The sequence below is a fragment of the Falco cherrug genome, chromosome 1, assembly GCF_023634085.1.
Source record: "Falco cherrug isolate bFalChe1 chromosome 1, bFalChe1.pri, whole genome shotgun sequence".
Classification (NCBI taxonomy): domain Eukaryota; kingdom Metazoa; phylum Chordata; class Aves; order Falconiformes; family Falconidae; genus Falco; species Falco cherrug.
This window is the reverse complement of record NC_073697.1, coordinates 57,024,497-57,044,399: the sequence shown is the minus strand read 5'-3', so window position 1 is coordinate 57,044,399 and position 19,903 is coordinate 57,024,497. Positions and strand designations below refer to the sequence as shown.

General features: G+C 38.7%; 1 protein-coding gene across 4 annotated transcripts in view; it reads left to right on the top strand.

Annotated features, from left to right (window-relative positions):
- The window catches only part of GABRG1 (gamma-aminobutyric acid type A receptor subunit gamma1), a 58,494-nt gene extending 55,237 nt beyond the window's left edge, over positions 1-3,257 (top strand). For all 4 annotated transcript variants that reach the window (XM_055723133.1, XM_055723145.1, XM_055723144.1 and 1 more), the window contains one exon: positions 187-3,257. In XM_055723133.1, coding sequence (XP_055579108.1) covers positions 187-465 — 279 coding nt within the window. In that variant the 3' untranslated portion in view covers positions 466-3,257. The remainder of the gene's footprint in view (positions 1-186) is intronic.
- Positions 3,258-19,903: the final 16,646 nt, after the last annotated feature.

Sequence of the window (19,903 nt, the reverse complement as noted above, 5' to 3'; positions counted from 1 at the left end):
CTAATTATATACAGCAGTTCATAATTCACAAAGCTCCTAGAACTGTTTTCTTTAATATTAGAATTTCTATGTATTGTACTGAAGGTGCTTATATTAGTCTTTGCTATGGAAAGCCTGTGGAATTACTTAATGTTAGAATAAAAAAACCCACCAAACCGCTTTTTTTTTTTTTTTTTTTTTCTTAAGAAACCACCTGCAATTGCTGTTCGACCTGGATCAACACTAATTCCAATTAATAACATTAATCATCTCCCTGAACGTGACGATGATTATGGATATGAGTGCCTAGAAGGGAAAGACTGTGCTAGCTTCTTCTGTTGTTTTGAAGACTGCCGCACAGGATCTTGGAGAGAAGGAAGAATACACATCCGTATTGCAAAAATTGACTCCTATTCTCGAATCTTCTTTCCAACTGCCTTTGCACTGTTCAATCTTGTTTACTGGATTGGCTATCTTTATCTATAAATTTCAGAGGTTTGACAAACTCAGAAAAAAAAAAATGGTAATTGAACAGTCATTAACACTTTTCAGTGAGCCATCAAAGATTACAGCTGGTCCAAAATGACTCAAATTGTTTGGATGCTTTAAAAATTTGAAACAACGAGAGGAAATCTGGTGATGTAGTCTCCCTCTTGTGATCAACTATAGAACTGATACTGGTATTTTGAAGAGAAAGTTTAAAAATAAATCTCCCTAAGATTTAACTTGCCCAAACACATACATATTTTTGTCCATCTCTAACAAAACGCAGAGTCAAGAGGCTATGTTATTTAACTGGACAGTTCTGCATAAGCTTTCAGTTTTAATCCTAAATGATAATGCAGATGAATTTTGTAGCATCTCTTACACCTTTACAAAGAAAGCCTTAATAAAATGGGATTATTCTCATCCATTTCATCCATAAGATGATGATTTTATGAATCCCTGATTTTAAAAAAGTTGAAATGGAACATTACTATTTTTCAACCAGCCGTTTGTTCTCTGCTGTATGTTAAAAAGAGTGATTAAGTCATAATTAATCACATTCAGATTTATACAGAATGCAGAGATTAGAGCAGCGAGAAATGGATATATCACAAAAGTCCCAAGGGTAATTCTGAGCTTGTCTTATCCTGACCATTGATATAGGCTTTTGGCTTTCAGCCTTAGATTACCTTTACGTTTGTGTTCCATCTGCATTACTTCACCGTTGTGAGTTCCCCGAAGTTCTCCAAGAAGGCTACAACTTTCAAAAATTCCTACCCAGCTGCTGTTGCTTGCTCATTTCATAGAAACCACACTGATGTTGGCTGAGATTCTGGCCATTAAGCGTAATGCTCTTCACATCCTCTCCATTCCTCTCCTTTGTCATAACTCTGCATTTGATAGAATTTGTATCATCATCAGAGTTTGGAAAACCTGTAACAGTGCTATAGTCATTGTGTTCAAAGCCGCTATGTCAGATCTGCAGCCCTAGGAGTGTGGCGTGTGCCCTGCTCCCCTTGGCATAGAGTATGGTTTTGTAGATTCTGGTTGTTACTGCATATGCTAGTCACTGAGCCAAAGCCAGATGATATGAATTTACTGAACCTGTGTTATGGGTTGCTGTGTAATTACCTCCTTGATATTTGTTTGTTTCTAATGGAAGAGCCCTGTTATTGGGGGTGGGGGTGGGGCAGCGTGTTAGAATAATCCTTATGCATTGCAGATCCTTCTACAAAATGGTATGTATTCCCCCCAAAATCACAGGATCAGTTCTCCAACCTTTTTGTGGTCAGTGTTTCTGTTAACTTTGGTAGCAGTTCTTCAGTAGTAGCCTTTCTGGACTGACTTCTCTGTGTTGACAATTGCTGACTGGCAGTATTTAGTATCTCATTTCTATTTTTAAATCCATTGTCTTCATTATGGGGAAGTGCAGTCTCTCAAAAAGAAATTGGTCTCAAGTGAGCTTGCAAAAGTCACTGTAAAATTAAGATATGCATTAAGGAAAAGTCAGAATTACACAGAAGACCTTACAGATCTTTAAAGAGGATTAATGGAATTAGCATTTGGCTGTAGGTAAGAATGTTCAGTACTGGAGATAAAGACATGATTATTGGCTAATAATAGAAAATTATACATGAAGGACCACCCCTCCCCCCAATATTTCTGTTGAATGTGCTTCCTCCTCTGAATTTCTCAGAAAAGATTAATGTATTTTTATATTCTAGTTGGTACCAGACATAGTAATACATGATACACAATACAACATTACTGCAGTGTTTAGCCCCAGAGTTTTAACAGGGAATGCAAGACTGGGTGCAGTGATTCTGGAAGAAAGTGTGATAGAGAAGATCCCATGTTAATGCAAACTTTTATTTCAGTATTTTGCTGATGAAGTATGAAAGTCAGTGAGAGAATTGGAAAGCCTGCTGTAGAGGTAGGCGGACATTGTTGGTTGTGTAACCTTTCTGAGCACCAACTTCTTCTGACTGTTAGATTGAGCGTAGAACTGTGGCATCATTAACAACACTGGTCTAGTATAATTTATTGTTTCTTTAGAGTCTCATTTTCAGAAAATGTTCGCTACAATGGAAACGTGTCAATTTTAATTCCATAGTGCAGTTTGATGTTTTTTTGACAGCACACTAAACACATTCCTCTGTGGGAGGGATGGCGGTGGCTTCAGCAGCAATATGTTGGATGTGTACTTGAAAAGCAGTCTACTTGCTATACAATACAAGGCCCAGATTTTGTGAGCTCCTGAGTTTCATTAACTCACCTTTAAACAAAAGGAACTTGAAAGAACTTGGCACTTCACAAGAGGAAATACAAATTTCACAGCCTGCTCTCCTCTGGCACATCTAGTTAGCTTTTTCTGTTCATGTGGTTGTCAGTTGCCAATCAGCCTCCAGTGACTGAATTGGAGAACAGAAAATATCCAGAATTGGCAAGGGATGGATAAGAAGTCTTTCATCTCTAATTTCTATGAAACAATGTAACGGAGTATTAAACCTATTGAACGTTATGGCTGTTTGGCTTATGGGTACACTTGCTTCTGTCTGTTGACAAACTTTTCTGTGTACTTCATTTATTTCTGATGAAATAATTTTGGTCTCCCGTAGTGCTGTGAGTGCAAATAGAAATGGGAGTACAGTGAACTGTAACATGGCATGTAATAAATGTGTTGTTTTAGTCCTATGTGTTTTCTTTCTAATCTGCATGTAAACATTTGATTCCCAGAAATCTAAGTGATACTCAAAAAAAATGGCAAGAAACAGAGAATATAATTACTTGGACTTACATGCTGCAATCATTTTTCAAACCTACTTGGATAAAAGTTTGTTTACTGATAGCTGGAATCACAGTATTTGGAGTCATATTATTCTGACCATCACTGCTTAAGCACATGCTTAAACCTATTTCTAATCAATACTGTAATTAGACCAGGATTCAGAAAAGTGTGTGCTTATGTACTGCCATAAAGAGGGATGCTGTCCTGAATTGATGCCATTAACACATGCTTAATTTGCACTAATTTCAATAATGAGTGTTCAGTAGCTCAAATGATTGAACATTAAGGGTGTGAGCCAGGGCCTCTTCAGTAAGAAGTTTTCTCATTGAAAGAGAGGGACCTAAGAGGAGAAATGCCCATAAAGGCAAAGGAGTGAAAAAGTCCGAGGAAACTGTTTTATACTGCACCAATCTTAGGCATCTCCTGAAATGTATTTTTCAAAAAAAGAGACTTTTGCTTGATATTTCTGTGTTAGTGTTTACAACTTGTCTATTTTAGTAGTGAGTACAGCTCAGCGTGTTATTTTTGGTAAGGTTTTGTCTATGATTGTACCTCACTGATCTTCAAGTGCATGTCTTCCGTGTCTGAATGAATCTGTTTTATGTAGTGGCAGTGCAACCAAAGCATGAGCTCTGGGTAATGTATTTTATATTCACGTGTTGGTGTGCTTCAAAGGCTTTAACCTCACCCGGTTTTCTGACATTCAGACATAGGTTTGTGTAAGACTTTGAAGGAGAAGCACCTGCAACATGGAATTTGTCATTTTTTGTGGCTTATTTGCTATGGCAGTAAAAGATTTTAGAAATTATATATGAACCGTGCTTTGTAATCTGTGAACACCTTTGACCTTTCAATTGAAAGCCTAACAGGAGGGTTCTCAATTTAAATATTTATCTGCCTAAACTAAGATATGTTTTGTTTAATTGCATCAGTCATCATTTCAGTTAACTGCTTCCAAATACCTGAAAATTAGTGCAAATACATCTAATTTAAATTTTAAAATATTTTTTAATATATATTAATTCACTGTACTTTCAGTTATACATTAAATGTGATCTTTTATGTTTGTGAAATAATACTGTATTTTTTAATAATTAAATAGCTATGGAAAGTAGAAAATAATGTAGAATTCCTCAGCTAAAGAGTACAAGGGCAGAAATTAGAAAGAATTACTGTGCTTCCATTCCTGAAAAGCTCTGTGAATGTCTGCATACCCCAATGAGTGTGCTGTGGGGGAGACTGACTCATGGGGAGGGGCAGAATATTCTCCAGGCTGTAGAAAAAGCCTCTGCACTGGTTCATGCCAGGGGCTTGCTAACCAAGTGGTTTAAGTCAATGAAAGGAATAGATCTGTCCTTCCTCTTTCGGTTGCCTTTTCTGCTTCACTTGTACCAGCAATAGCAGTTGTAAAGCCATGTTGCCACATGAATCAAAACCTGAAAATTCATTTTACTTTTTTGTAAGGTAATGTTTCAACCAGATGGGTGAGACCATCTGACTGAACATGCAAGACTATGACCAAGTTCTGGTCCAAGACAGGTGATGGGAGTTGATGGAGTGGGACGCAGAAAGACGACTTCTTGTGATGGGCATATTTTGTTCTGCTGAGAGTTTGCACTGAAAGCTGGTGTGGAGAAAAGGGAAAGATGGGGGGCAGGTCACCAGGGAGATTCCAGAATCCAGTTGGATGGATCTGAGTGACTTTTATTTATTTGTTGGATTTCTCACTGGCATTTGTGAGAACGCTTTTCATTTCCCTGCAACATAATTAGATCTTTTATATATATATGTGAAAAGAAAAAATACTGTGCTTTTCCTGTACATTAATTACAGACTGAATGAGCAATAAACGGTTATCTTGAGTGATCATTCTGGTGAAATACCAGACAGAAATCCAGAAATCAGGTTCAATCAGAAAAAAAGCTTATCTTTTTCTCTCCTTTTATTATTAATGATAAAGGTATTATTAAAACTATTGAGTATTAACTTGTACAGCAGACACTGGGAAAGAGTTAGTGTCTAGGTGTCTACACCACTGTCAGTCCCTTTGAGGGCTAAAACATTTGGGAACGGAAACCTGACTTATACTGCATTCAGTCAAGTCCCTCTCTCCTTCAGGGAGTGGGAAAGGTGGATTTTGATGGCATGAACTAGGATAGCCGGGGTGCTCCAGGGAGATTGGTAACAGTTTTTAGTTAAAAGGAAGGGTGAGTTCGGTCTGCAAGACTGTAATTTGAAACAGGGTACATGCTTCCCTTCAGAAGACAGATATGTGACGTGGCTTTCAGAACGATGGGGGAAAAAAAGTGCACCCCTGCACTTAATGTTTATCTTTGCACAGGCGTGATTTCATTGAGCTGATTGTCTTGTTATGGGGCACTGAGGGATTCCCTGTGTGGTGTAGGGGGGAGAGTTTTGATCACGCTCCAGGGCAAGGTGTCTAAATCTTGTCACAGGGCTCAGTATCGTGGGTTTTGTTGTCTTTTTGGATATATTATGATGCTAATGAAAAGGTAGTGAATACTAAAATTTTGACTTTACTTACTAGTAAAACTCACTGAGAAAGCTAGAGCGTTAATGAAGGCTTTAGAGGATTTCTCAGACAGCTCATGGAGATAGGCGGTTAGCTAAAACTGTAGCCAACTAAATATCTAACCCGTTTTTCCGTAGGTGATTTTGACTTGCTAGCAATAGATTGTTCCTTAAAAAACTTTAAAAGCCACGTGATATTTTAAGGAAAATAAAATTAATCTGTAAAATTCCTGGGCTATCTCCTTCCCCTTCCCAGTGACAAATCTTACTTTGCCTGCAAGTTTTGCTTATGGTAGATCAAAATTACTTGAGCCGTGTGGGGAGAGCCACAGGGGATGTAAGACAGACAACCTGTAAACTGATCTACCTTGTTCTTCCCCTCAGTTCCTTTTCTTAAGTCAAGAAAAGAGTTTCAGAAGGGTAGGAGTCTGGCACGTGTAAATGAGGAAGATTTTGCTACTGACAGCAGGGCCTGAGTCGGGCTAGCTGACAGGATCAAGAAAGGCAGGCATCTGGTCGCAGTAATAAGGCTTCTGTTTTGTAATTCTTGGTAGTAGCTGCATTTCCACACATCTCTGCATGCCTACCCGAGACTCAAACGTTTTTCAGGCTGGAAGCAATTCTTTTGAGTGTTTCTGGCTTCATGGAATGATCTTTATCATCAGGGTTTGAGTCTTGCTGAATTCAAAAGAGAAAGTTTCCTCTTGAAGTTTCCCTGTCCAGGCATTACAGGTAGGAGATGCCTTGCCACTAAACATTGGGAAAGTGATTTTCGGTTGATCCAGCTGAGGAGGCAGACGGGCTCTGTAGGGCAGCATTAAGATTGTTTTGTCATTTAGACTTGAAAAGGTTGAAGTCTGTTAACAGCAATGACAAGTACTACCCCTGCAGAGGATATATTACTTTTGCCAATTTGTTATTTAAAAACAAAACCCAAAATGAATTACTATGTGGGTGGGAAGTGAGAACATACTATTATTTCACTACGGATGTCTATTTCCCCTTGAATTGTTTTTTCCTCTTTAGGAAGACAGTAGATAGGAATCTTCTGGCTTGTGAAGACTGCCGAAAAGAGGTCATGGCCATTTTAAACAGGTAAAGTCATGTTTGCCCCTCTGTGCACTGACAGCATGTGAGCAGGAATAATGTAGGCACTTGCACTATGGCTCACATTTCCCAGATAAGTAAATATGGATATTTGCATATTCGCAGGCCCAGAATAAGTACAGAATCTGTATTCACACTTTAGTCACTGAAAAAAAATGTTGCTGGTTTGTGCATCTTTGCAGTATCTTTTGTATTTCTCACTGTTGTCCACTGTGACTGCTTAGACTCTTTGTGTCAACATGAAAGGTTGTGTTGTGATACCTTTACATACAGTTTAAATTGCTATAGAATAGAAATACTTCCTTAAATGAAACTGAGGGATCAGAATATGGTGATCTCATGGTCATTCTTATCTTAAAAAATCTAATATTTGTTCTTAACTGCTGTTGCTATAATTTGTATTCCCCTTCATTGAAGTTTTATGAACAATTACAATGCTAAATTTACAGAAATATCCTTCAAAAATAACACTTGATTTATTACATGTCTCAATATTTATCATATTGAGGTTTCATTATTCAAATATACTCTTAATGCAAGTCTCTGTCTCAGCACCTAGAGTTCACTTAGCATTTCAGTGATTCACAGTTTGCCCCTTACATGTGCATCCTTTTTTTTTCATTCTGTTTTGAAAAAAATATGATATTTTTAACTACCTAAGTGAGCATTCATACCAGGCATTTAATTTGATCATTTTGGCACCAGTGGACAATGTTGCAGTATCATGCATCAATGTTCCTTCTAAAATTATCTATTAAAGCCCTTGTGGATAACTTACTGAAAAAAAACCATGGAACATTAAGATAACTTTTGTAACCTTTAGTGCTACTCCTAAGGATTATATATAAAATACATGATATTGATGTAAATTTATTCTTCTGTTTCAATTTTCCTTCCAGAAACCTCCTCAGTTGGGGTAATATTATTATTATAAGTATGCTGATATTTACAGTTCTACTCAGTTATTTGGTATTTTTCCAATAGCCTTGGTATGCACTTATCCATTATTATATTTAATTACCTGGAAACATCAAGGTATCCTCACAGGCTTTTAATGTGATTAAGCTACAACTTCTTCAGCCTCTCTTAAAATACCATAATCTTTTCTCTGCGATGCCAAAACTAAAACATTTGCAGGTATTAAATTGGCTGTTATTTGCTTCTCCATTTTGACAAAGTCTGTCTGCCAGGTTAGAGGGAAACATTAATACTGTCATTTTAATATGTGACAACATAATTAATGAGCATGGCTGCACCAAAAGACTTCAGAGATGATAAACTGATGATGCACTTGGCTAAATCCCGTACAGCTGAGAGTTTGTGAGTGTGGTAGATATTGGTAATGGCAAAGACATATGCATGTATATCCATATGTAGACTAGAAAGCAAGATATGAAAATATACATCAAGTCCTTATTGTCCTTTTGACAAGCTCCCCACCCCCCCTCAAAAAAAAAACAACCAAAAAACTTCTACATGAGACCAAAAAGGTCCTAAAAACCCCATTTAGATATGCACAGTTAGAATGTAGAAATGGTTCAGAAGCTTAAAATACTTATGGCTCCATTTGATGAGTCTTACGGATTCTTTTTTAATTTAACTCCTTTTTACCAAAGAAGAAAGAGAGGGCAGAAATGTTCTTGTTGAAGAGAGGCATTGATATCACTGAAGGTAAACATGAAAATTCCCTCTTTGGTGAAAAGTTGATTTATAGATATAGGTAGGAGGAAATTTCAGTGCTGAGGAGGAAGTTGCTGTGATTGCACTTGCGGAGTCAATGGATTCTGCACTGTATTTTGAGAACTCTATTGTAACCATGGTAAAAGATCAACTCTGAGTTTCACACTTTTTAGTATACCCTTAGTTTTTTGATGCCTCATTTTCTGACGTGCAGTTTAAAACATATAAAAAAGACCCACTTTTCAGATTGTGAATGTTTAGCCCTCCCTAAAAATCATCCCTTAAGCTTTCATTTTCATGCACTGCAAAAGTGAGTAACTAGGCATCACTGATAGTGTTTTAAATAAATGTAAATTTTAGCTTGCTATAGAATACTGCAGAAAATTAAAAAATGATACGAAGCTAGGATTTTCTAGCCTTTTATTCTCTCTTGCCTGTGGGATTATGTATGTATGTATGTATTTATAATTTCTTGAAGTTGGGGGAAACATGAAAGCAAATTGAGAGATTTAACCCTATGTTTTTGGGTGGTATGGTTTTTTTGGCAACAATATACCTCATGCGGCATAGTACATCAGCTGCTAAAAGCTGTTTTTATTTGAGGACTGATGAGACTTTGAAATTGATGATGAGTAATATTAACAGGCTCAGAAAGGAGGTGCTTGTGGCCCTCATTATCAGAAGGGGCTTGGCTGCTCAAGGCTTTGAAAACAGAATTTGTGAAGATTACGGGAGAAAGCTGGGTTATAACGACTTCTAGGAAAAAAAATATCTCAGAAACCTCTTGACAGGAGAAGACAATTTGAAGGATAGGTTCTATAGCTCGTGGCTGTACTGTGAATGTTAACGTCTATTAAATTGTCATATAAATGTTGCACTAGTCCTTGTGCATTGAATGGAAGTGTGCTTGCACCCTGGTGCATGGCTCATACAGATGTTTCTGAGATGTAGCCTGTAATCTTCTAAACGTAAAACTCTGAAAGCCATAGTCTTAAAAAATAAAAATGAGTAAAAAACCTCCATTGAATACCATGTGTTCTGTGCAAAATGAACAGATTAGAAGTTTGTGCTCTGATGTCTCTTAAACTGAAAGGCATCAAGAGTTTCAACACTGAACTTTGTAAAGCAGTTGTAATGCATTGTTTTTACTGTATCTGCTGTGAAGTTGATTGGTTACACTGTGAAAAAATAAATAGTGCCTGGCTACTTACTTTCTGATGTTACTTATTTTCCACATGCCATGCATTCTTTTCTCTTTAGGACCAGGATGATAAATAGTAATTTTGGTGAAAATAGTCTCATACGCTGCTCTGACTGAGGGCAATGCCCTTACTTTTAAATTTTTCCTTTCCCCTCTCCTCTTTCCTTCCGTAAATAATAATGAAAATGGAACATCAGTTATCTCATGGAATTAAAGCTCTGGAGCTAAAATTCCACTTTATCAGCTATTTTGGTTGGGACCAGTTTTATAGCTACTGAGAGATATCCTGCTTCTTACTGTGGAGTGGTCCTGCTCTCCCCCCACAGACCCTTCACTTCTGCTGCTGCTGGTGCCTGGCTAATCCCACTCACCTTCCCCTTCCAGTATCTCTCACAGCCATGATATATGGCTCCCTCATCTTTGTCTTGTTTGTCATTTTAGAAAAGGTTTTAACTCTCTATTACCTGTGCCATGGGGCAAGGAGCAGAGCTCACACTGAAAGCACATATTCAGGGGAAAAATCACTCATTATTTTCCTCAAGTATGTTTTGTTCTCTGGCTTTGCTGGCCCACTGCAGAATCTGCCTCTAAGTGTCAGCTTCCTTGTGGGGTCCATCCTGGAAAATGTTTTTAATTCATTCTAAACAGTGTGCGGAAAGGTGATGGAAGAGGGATGCAGTCAACATAAAAACTCTGGGAAAGGAGTCAAAGATGCTTTAAGCATCTCAGAGTTCTGGAAAATGCCAGAGATTTCTGCAGCCTCTTATACATCCTTTTCAAATTAAAGTCAGGAGTCCCAGCAATACCTACATTCCCTTTAGCATCATATGTTCTTTTTTCCCTGGCAGCTACCTCTAGTATTATGTCTTGCCAGCTGTTACTTAAATTATTAAGGTTACTTAAGGTATAATAGAATCTATTTATCTTTTTCGTTCAGATTGTTGATGTCCTCTCCATTGTATGAGCTGTACAATGAACTGTGGTATTTCATAACACCAAACCTCTGACGTTTAAATGTTTTGAATGGCTTTTTAGCTCAAAAGAATCAAAACTCTAGCTTCCACAGTATTGAAGTAGCTGATGAATGAGGGAATTAAGCAAAGCCATTATGTACAGACTTCAAAGTAAAATCTGTCATCTATATTTTTAAGGTAAGCATTTTTCATTATTACTGTCAATAGGGTGACTTTCAGCAATACATGCCTGGAAGGAGCTAAAATTAATTGATTTCTCATTGACAGGCCAAAGGGTGTTATCGTCTACAAAACTGAGACTGCTAAGTCTTGGGGTGGGCACACGCCTTGCTGACTGAAGTTACTGATTGTGAGTGCAGAACCAGAATAAGGCACTAAATTTTAAGAGTTCCCAACTACATTATTTTAGGACTATCTAATAGTAGATTTTACTTCATAATAATTAATAAACAAAATCAATAGTAAATAAATATCCAATATTATTATTTGCTAATAATATCTGCAGTAGAAATTGAAGAGCTCTTAAGATGTGGATTAGAAGCTTGAAGCATTCAAATGAAACCTGTGGATATTTAAAAATCCTAGTCAAGAAAAAGCAACTGCTGCTTTCCAAAGTAGTAGGTAAAGCTGTCTCTGCACTCTCCCTCGTGCCCTAAGGTCCTGCACTGGGGCTTGTTGTGAGGGAGTAACCCAGCCTGTGTGATGTCTGTGATGCTCTCACCTCTCTGAGAGGGGGACCATGAACACTGAAGTTATTCCATGTTGCAGGACTCTCAAAACTAGCCAGCTGCAACAGGGCTTTTACCATCACATACCAGGTTAACTTCAGTAAGTAGTTCCCACACCTTGCCCTGGCACAGCCACCAATCCCCCACAAGTTTTCAACAGCTCATCTGCTGTTTCTTCATCCTCTTCAGACCAGTCCACCCTGCTTCTTGCCTCTGCTGTGTCCAGAATCTTTCTTTTCTGGGCTCCTCTTCCAGCCAGACTCACCTCACCCATGCCCCCTGCTTCTCCCAGGGCCTCTCCTTGTCTCTCCTACATCTGAGGCACACATCTCCTCCCTCTGCTTCTTCCAGATCTCTCTTCATCCAAAGCTCCTCTTCCATCCCCCTTAGAGCCATTTAACTACTTAGCAGGAACCAGCCACAGCTGCACCTTACCCACGTCAGCCAACCCACCGCCCCTGAAGCCAGCCCACAGCTGTATACTATCGATGTTAATTAATCTGCCTGCCTTCCTCTACAATTCCACACCAGCTAGTAAGCAGCTAGTGTATGGTAACAGCTTTCAGACCCAACTAGATAACGTTGGGAACATATTGGTAACTGAAAATTTTCATAATCAGTTACCAGCCTCTGATGGATTGTGCCAGGTTAGCTGCTACTTTCCTGTTTGCTCATCTATTCCCTCATGTGTGAAACACCACCTCAGGTTTTCCCACTCCTTCTCCTAGTTTAGAGCTATTAGCTACCATCTTCTCATAACTTTCCTCAGCAAATCTGATGCCTGGTTCTTTTCCTTCCGTTAGAAATCACTGTGTCTTCTAAACTTCCAGTGTACCGTCCATCTTTTTACCTGTTTCTGCACCTTCATTTTCTCATTTTCTCGTTACTCCTGGGTTAATTCACACATTCACAGATGAGAACTGTGGAAAGTGAGAGATGATTGTTGTGAAAGCGATGCTGATATAAGAAGTGAGACCTTTCCTCCCCACACACAACCAGCAGTCTGGTGATGCAGTGTATCAGCCTCCTGCTGTCTGAAGAACACCTTGGAGATGGCTGTCTGGTGTGAAGTCATCTGACAAGAAACGGTAAATAAGCAGCAGTCTTTCCTAACACTCTCTTAAGGATGTCAAAAGACAAAAAGGACAAAGTGTCCTTGAGAATGATTTTTGTCTGGGATATAATTACGTGGCCTTGCTGTTGAGGTCAGTGAGCTGTCAGCAGCAGTGTCTTCAAAGCTGGTTGTGTGGTTGAATGCATTTTCCCTATGACATGTTAGGATGGATAAACTCAAAAGTTCATATACTTTACTAAGCTTCCTAACAGCCATGGACCATAGGCACACTGATACCTCAATACTGACCTTATTTCCCTGCTCCTGTTATTTACCATAGAGAGCACTATGCAAAGCCCTAGCTAAAGATTGGTGCTGGGAGCTATGCTCAGAACATGAATCAAAGGTTAGATATGAGGCTTGGACTTTTAAGGTTCTGCTTAAACCTTCTCCTAAGGTTTATGACTTGGACTTTTAAGGTTCTTCTTTTCCTATGCTACCACTGAATCTGTGTGACCCAAATATTTTCTGTTTTGTCTGTTGCCTCAGTTTCTATCCATAAGATGTCGATAATGCTACACGTGGAGCTGTTAAAACTAACACTGAATTAATGAATGCAAAGTACTCAGCTTTTCCTGTAAAGAAGGGCCTGCCAGAGAACAAGAACAAATGATGTTACTGACCTTTGATTCTGAAAAGGAAAATGTATGCATCTCTTTAGTGGGAACTATAGTGATTAAGGTGTGTGCCTGGAACTTCCTGGAAGTAACCAGGAGCAGAGCTACCTGGCCAGTATCCTCTGAATAGAAAAACTCTCTGGAAAGAGATGTGAAACGAAGTACAGTGATATCACTCTGTTGTTATTAATGATAATACACAAAAGCAATTTTTTCCTGCTTATCTGTTGCCTGTTTTGAGTCTGTTGCTGATAACAAAACATGCTATCTTAATACTGGTTTTATTTGTAGTTTGTCCTACAGGCAGTATTGGAAGATGCTAAGACCTTCATAGTTGCAGTAAATTAAGTTGTAGTCACAAGTGCAGCTCAACACTGCCTAAGGTCTGAACAAGGGAAAAAAAGTAATCTGTCAGAGAATAAATAAAGTTAATAGCAAAGTTTAGTCTGTGTAGTGAGACTGCTGATCTAATTTTATTTAAAAGTTGACAGGACCAGAGCCTCAGTGTCAGGCAGTATTGCTGTTCTGAAATCAATGGAATTATACTGATTTACAGCGGCAACTGCATGACCAAAATTATTTTATCACTAAGAGCTGTATGTTCTGACATGGATGAGAAGTATTACCAGTGTTTTGCATCAAAGAAGTATTGGTTTTGGAATTACAGCCTTCTCAGCACATAGTAAACTTGTACTGAGAACACACCATCATTGCTCAGACTGTCAATGACTGTTCAGCACTGTACTCATCAGTAGCTGCTACTTAATTGATGAAGTCAGTTGCCTTGAGTACATACGTTTGTGCCTTAACAGCAGAGTCATCTCTACTGAGAACTGGGTTTGAGTCCCTCTATTTGGAACTCTACAGCAATGTGTGGAAGGGCTTTGAAATACTATTTGCTAAAATATCTTCATCCATGTACCATTTGTTAGGTTAGAGATTTGTTGCTGCTTTCTGATAACACAGGGTGCTTAAAATCCTCATATAATTATTTAACTAAATGGGAAAATCTTGTTGTAGACAACCTTCAAATTTCTCAGCACCACCAACAAAGATAAATGTGCTTGTGTTATGATCACAGTATTCCAAAAAACCCATTAAGGGAAGTTATACATCAAAACTGACTTGTCTTCCAGACTACTGGGGATTACTGGGCAGCAGAGTCAGAAGCATGCAGGCAACCATTAATGGTGCACTTGCTATCAGCCAGAGTGTCCTGTGATAAAGGCAGCAGTCATGAGCTTGGAAAAACTTGGATGTTGTGAAGATACGTAGAAAATGAATGGTATTTGACTATGTGGACTATGTAGCATATGATTCAGTCAGTGGGAATTATGAATTCTTTGGTATATGATTACCTTTAAGGTCTATCAGCTTTCTGTACACACTGCAGCCTTTGTGTCCTGAAGCTAACCTCTTAATATTTCTGTTAGCATGGAGCAAGTACCACCTTATTGGTGCCTTAGGAAAGAGGACAGGAGCCACTTTGCCACACATTATTCTCAGAACTTGATCAAGAGCATCACTAATTTCCACCAAGAAAAAGAATTGTTGATTTAACTGCAGTGGAGGGGACACAAAACAGAAGTATCCTTAGCTATGTCCTTTAGATTTTAAGACCAGTTTGCTAATGCTGAATGCATATTTGCCCGTGAATGCTGCACTGAAGGCATGTTTATTTTGTTACAAACCTGTTTTAGACAATGGTATTTTATACCACTGTGTCGAACTAGCATGGGTAGTCTTTGCTCACTGAAGCAGTTCCCCTTTTCTAAACAAGTTTCAATGCCAGGTACACAACTAGAAGCCATACAATAATTAATGAGTTTAAAAGAGATGCAAGTAAATCAAAATTGCCACTATTGCAGAATAGCCTGTATGGCTAAAGCACACCTGAGAGAGAAGGGGCACCTGCTACAATTTAATTTCTCATCCTTAGTTAAAAAAGAGTAACATCTTGTAATGTTTTAACTTTTTTTTTTTTTTCACTTTTCTTCTCCAATAGTTTGTATTTTGACTTTGTAAATGTTTTTATCACCTCTTAACAATCCCTTTGGTCCCTTATTGCAGCAAGGTCTAGCATCTGGTGATACCATTGCTTCCCACCTCTCACTTGCATTAGAGATTTTTGTGATTTTGTTCTTTCCTGTCTCCTCTGCCCCTCCCCACAACCACTTCCCCCTTGGGGAAATTCAGCTGCATCAGCTGAACTAATGCTCCAAACAAAATCAAACTATAGAGTGATGCTTGCATGGTATTTTGGGCTATCAGGCAGGCAGATGAGCAGCTCAACATTTTAGGGGTCCAAATGGAGTTCAAACATAAAGAAACAGGCTGGAATGGACTGAGGAGTTATGACCTACCACTAATATAAAATTAAAATCCTGGAATTCTTGATTTGTAACAGACTAAAAAGGCAGCTGCATAATTTAGCTCGGGAACGCATAACAATGAAGGACAAAAAGGTTGAGTTTAAAAAAACAAATTACAGAGGTAAGAGGAACTGATGTGGGTTCCTGAGGACCTCTTGATGTTATGAAGAATGCTATGCCATGCTCCACTGAGATGTGCTTTCCCGAGTGCCTTGATCCTCAGTAGAACTATGCTAGCGCTTTTTCTTTCCCAGAGCAGGGTGCAGTTACACCCTGACTCAGTGCTGGGGTAAGACAGGCAATGGAGACTGTGTTAGGACCTAAATAAGCCCAGCTGCTTGTCTGGTGATTTCTGTGGGCAGGAGGTGCGGGTGGACCATCAGCAGGCTCTGGGCAGCCTGAGGCTGGTGGTGGCACACCTGCCCTGCGTGGCACACACAGCCTTAGCAATCAGCTGCTCTACTTTAGCTCTACTTTACCTTTCCAGCACCTCTGCTAAAAGCAGTAGGGAAGCAGGAAGCTTTAAAACATGACAGGCAGACTTTCTGGCATCACTGCAGTCTCCTGCCTTCTGGGAAAAATGCAGTGGTGCCTCTGCTCACAGACTAATGGCTCACAGGGAGGAAGCAAGCTACTACCTTCCTCCCCGCACGCAACCCCGCACAGTCTGCGTTAGCATTTCCTCAGGGCTGGTTGGTGCCGTACTTCAGAATGAAATCCAAAATGGATAACTGAGAGAATATCGATATTCTCCTTGCTTGGTGAAAAATACCAGAGTAACTTAATTTGTAGAATCAAGTCTGTGGAATATCTCCTGGCCAGTCTTTCAGCTAGCCCCAAATCCTGTATTTTACTGTTCTCCTGGACAAGCTGTTTTTCCTCATGAGCTTCCTCCGTGTTACCACCATTACTGTTTCTCCATCTTTCTGTTTTATCTTGCCTGTCACCATTTTACTTTCAGACTGCTGCCCTTAAAATATCTATCAGTCAGGCTCACAACTGTACATTTTAAATGGATTATAGCAGAGGGGTAAATGAAAATCTCTATATTCTAGGCCTTTCCAACCCCTTGAGGCTCCGGACTGCTTAGAGAAGGGAGAAAGCTTGCACCAAGCTCAGATTAACCTTTCTTTGCTTTGTATTTCTAAGCTCTTTGTTTCTTGATTGAAAATATTCTCTTTGAAGGCTTTCCCTCGTGAAAGGGATTATTACTTGCCTGAGAAATAATAATTAGTTGATAATTTAAACTGGAAATAAACCACCAGTGTGTGGTTCATAGTCCAGCAGAGAAATGGTAGTCTTCTGTACAGTAAACCAAAGCCACATTCTGGTAGTCATTATTCCCTTGGGAAAGGCCATATGAAGTCAACATTTTAACTGGAGACACTTTCACTGGGAAATGGAAAGTGAGGATGCTTCCTTGCTCTTTCTTGCTGTGCAGATAAAACTTTCCAAGAATAGTCTTTTCACAGTTTTCTGCTACAAGGGGCATTTCCCTAGAAAGAAGAAGCAACAGAAAGCAGAAAGATCCAAGCAAAACTTTAAATGTCAGTGGAAGATACTATACCTTTCAATGCATCACCAAATGTTTTAGTCTTCAAGGTATGAAAGTTTGAGGACAATATAGTTAGCTGCTGAACCTATCTACAGGGACTAATGCCAAAGAATATTAGAATGAGGGAAATACTGATTGAAGATAAACTGCCTGAGGTAAATTTCATCTCAACAGTTTTAAATAAAAGGGGAAAAAGAATTACAGTCTACAACTTTTTTTTCTTTTCCTGATTTAGCATGAAACCCAAATAATCTGAAATACTGCTGTCTCTCTAATGTGGAACCGTTGTTACCAGAAAACTGTATTCTGAACATTTTACTCAGATTATTTTTGTTGATCCCTTTGTGATCTGTATAGCCAGCACAGTCTTAGTGTAAGAGACTACTCACAGAAGTGTGTTTGGTGTAGTAGTTCTCATCATGAAAGCTGGGAAAGCATAAGAGCTGTATGAGATGTGAATGGTTCCATTACAGAAAATGAAGGAAAGAGGAATGAGACATTTTCCTGCTCTTTCTGTTTAAAGTGCCTGAAGAGTGACTGGAAAAGGTAGAGACTGGTGTCTTTGCCTTCTCCTTCTCAGGTATGAGTTTCTCAACAGGAAGAGTAGAAGCAGAAATGAGTTTTGTGTCTCTCTGCATGGACTTGAGAAAAAGCTACAGCAATGTAACCAGGAAGGTTATATGAAGCAGCCTGTGAAAGTTTACAATAGAGTAGGAAATTTTTCCGGGACTATGCCAAGGAGGAACAGGGAAAGCTATGCTAAAAGAGACATGGGGTAAGAATTGGTTGTAGAACGAGAGAACAAGTATCCAGGATCCAAAGGTTGGAAATTATGGAAGATGTTTCCTATTCCTTAAGGAACTGTGAGTAGTTGCTTTAAATGGTTGGATAAAGGATATAAACTAAACTTGACAGCTGAACTGTTCAGGTCCTCTCTGGGGGGAGGTGAAGGATTTTGCAGAGAAATTTCTTGGGAAATGTTTCAAATGTTTGTTTTCAGCTGCTGGGGAAGGAAGGGAAGGAAAGGGATAAAAGGAAGAAAAAGAGGATGGAAGAAAGGAATGAAGTAAAAATATCTTCAGAGCTACTTCATTAAAAAAATCCCTAGTCTCAAAAATTTCATTGTTGAGGAATTTAAGTTACTTGGAATACACATCTCTCTGGTTTAGAAACATCATATGAAGTAAAAAACCACTGTTAAATATGACTTTTTATTATTTTTCTGTTTTGATCTCTTGATTAGAATCTCACTAATTTCAGTTATAGATGGTACTAGTAGGTTTACACAGCACACAGACTCTAAAATTGCTGCGGACACAGCAAACACCAGAACTAGAAGTAGAATGGTTGCTCTACATTAAAGCTAATTAGACTGTAGCACTTTGGCAATGTGACTGTGATGCTCCTGGGAGAGCGGCTGTCCACCTTGCTCAGAGAGCTGGTACCCTTTCACACAGTCATCTGAGGGATCTCTGCTCCCACAGTCCTGTGTACTGTGAGGGCACACAGACACCTATGGAAAGGCTTATCTGAAGAAACTGGCACAAAGCCAAGAGCTGGACTTGAAAACACCAGTAGCAATAGTTTTTGCTACTAGGAAGGTTTTTCTGTCAATGGCATGAGGAATCAGCCCTTCATTAATGTGTTCCAAGCCTATAATTTATACCAATTTTCTTAATAAGCAGGGAATAAAATAGAAGATCAATTCTGTAAAAAAAAACTCCGTTAAAAAACTTACTAGGTCTCACTGTTTAAAAATGTTTTCCTTTATTTATAGTGCATACAAAGTTGTGTTTATCAACAAGGTTCTGAGGAGGCTTCTTCTGAAAGTGATGGAGTTAAATGGCTGCCTAACCATAAACTCCAGACTCAGAAGGTGGAAGCCGTATCCAGTATCTTCTACTTCAAAGCTGTGAAGAGGCTTGAGGAAACTAAGTTCTGGCCTGACGTGAAGCAGAGATATTTGAGGTATAGGAAAGAAGGTTATACAGTTCAGAAGATTAATTATGTGTATGTAAGATGGAGTCCTTAACTTTCTTTGTAGCAAGACCATGATATGTATTATTTTTCCAGCAAGTCTGTATCTTCTATTTATTTTTTCCTTACAAAGAACATTTTTTTTCTTTTTCATGGTGGCAATGCCTTAAAAGTATACTCACTGTGTCTAGGACAGCTGGACAAATCACTGTTAGTTTAATGAAGAAGGGAGTTGCTTAAGAAAGATGCTTTAAGGAGAAAAAAATCCATAGTCAGTGGATAACATGGGTAAACAACTGGTGAGGACTGTCTTTCATTTGAGACTGAAATAACAGCTATTGTCAAAAGGTTTATGTTCTCTTAGATACTGCTTTCCAGAACAGACAGATGTTGCTCTCATTGCTGTCTGGGAATATTGAGGAGATTCCAGGAGATTATCTTGTATGACCTACTATATATCATAAAATGGCATTTCATATAGGAATACAGAATCCAAAAAAACACATGAACCTGACTGCATCTGGCTTTCAAAGGAGTGTCTGTTCATAACTTACATAAAACTCAGAAAATGGAAAAGCTACCGTTTAACTTGCTACTGTAGAAGAAAGGTCAGGTTTTCTCACTGTTTTCTTCATTGTTACTTGTTTTCTCTGTGAATGTTGTGGTTTAAAGTACTGGTCAGTATATTTGTAATGTTTGTGTCTAGAGAACTAATGAACCTGTGCATAGCAAATACATTCTACCTAGAAGGGAACTTGACATTTTACTGCATAATATAATGTAAGCCTCTTTA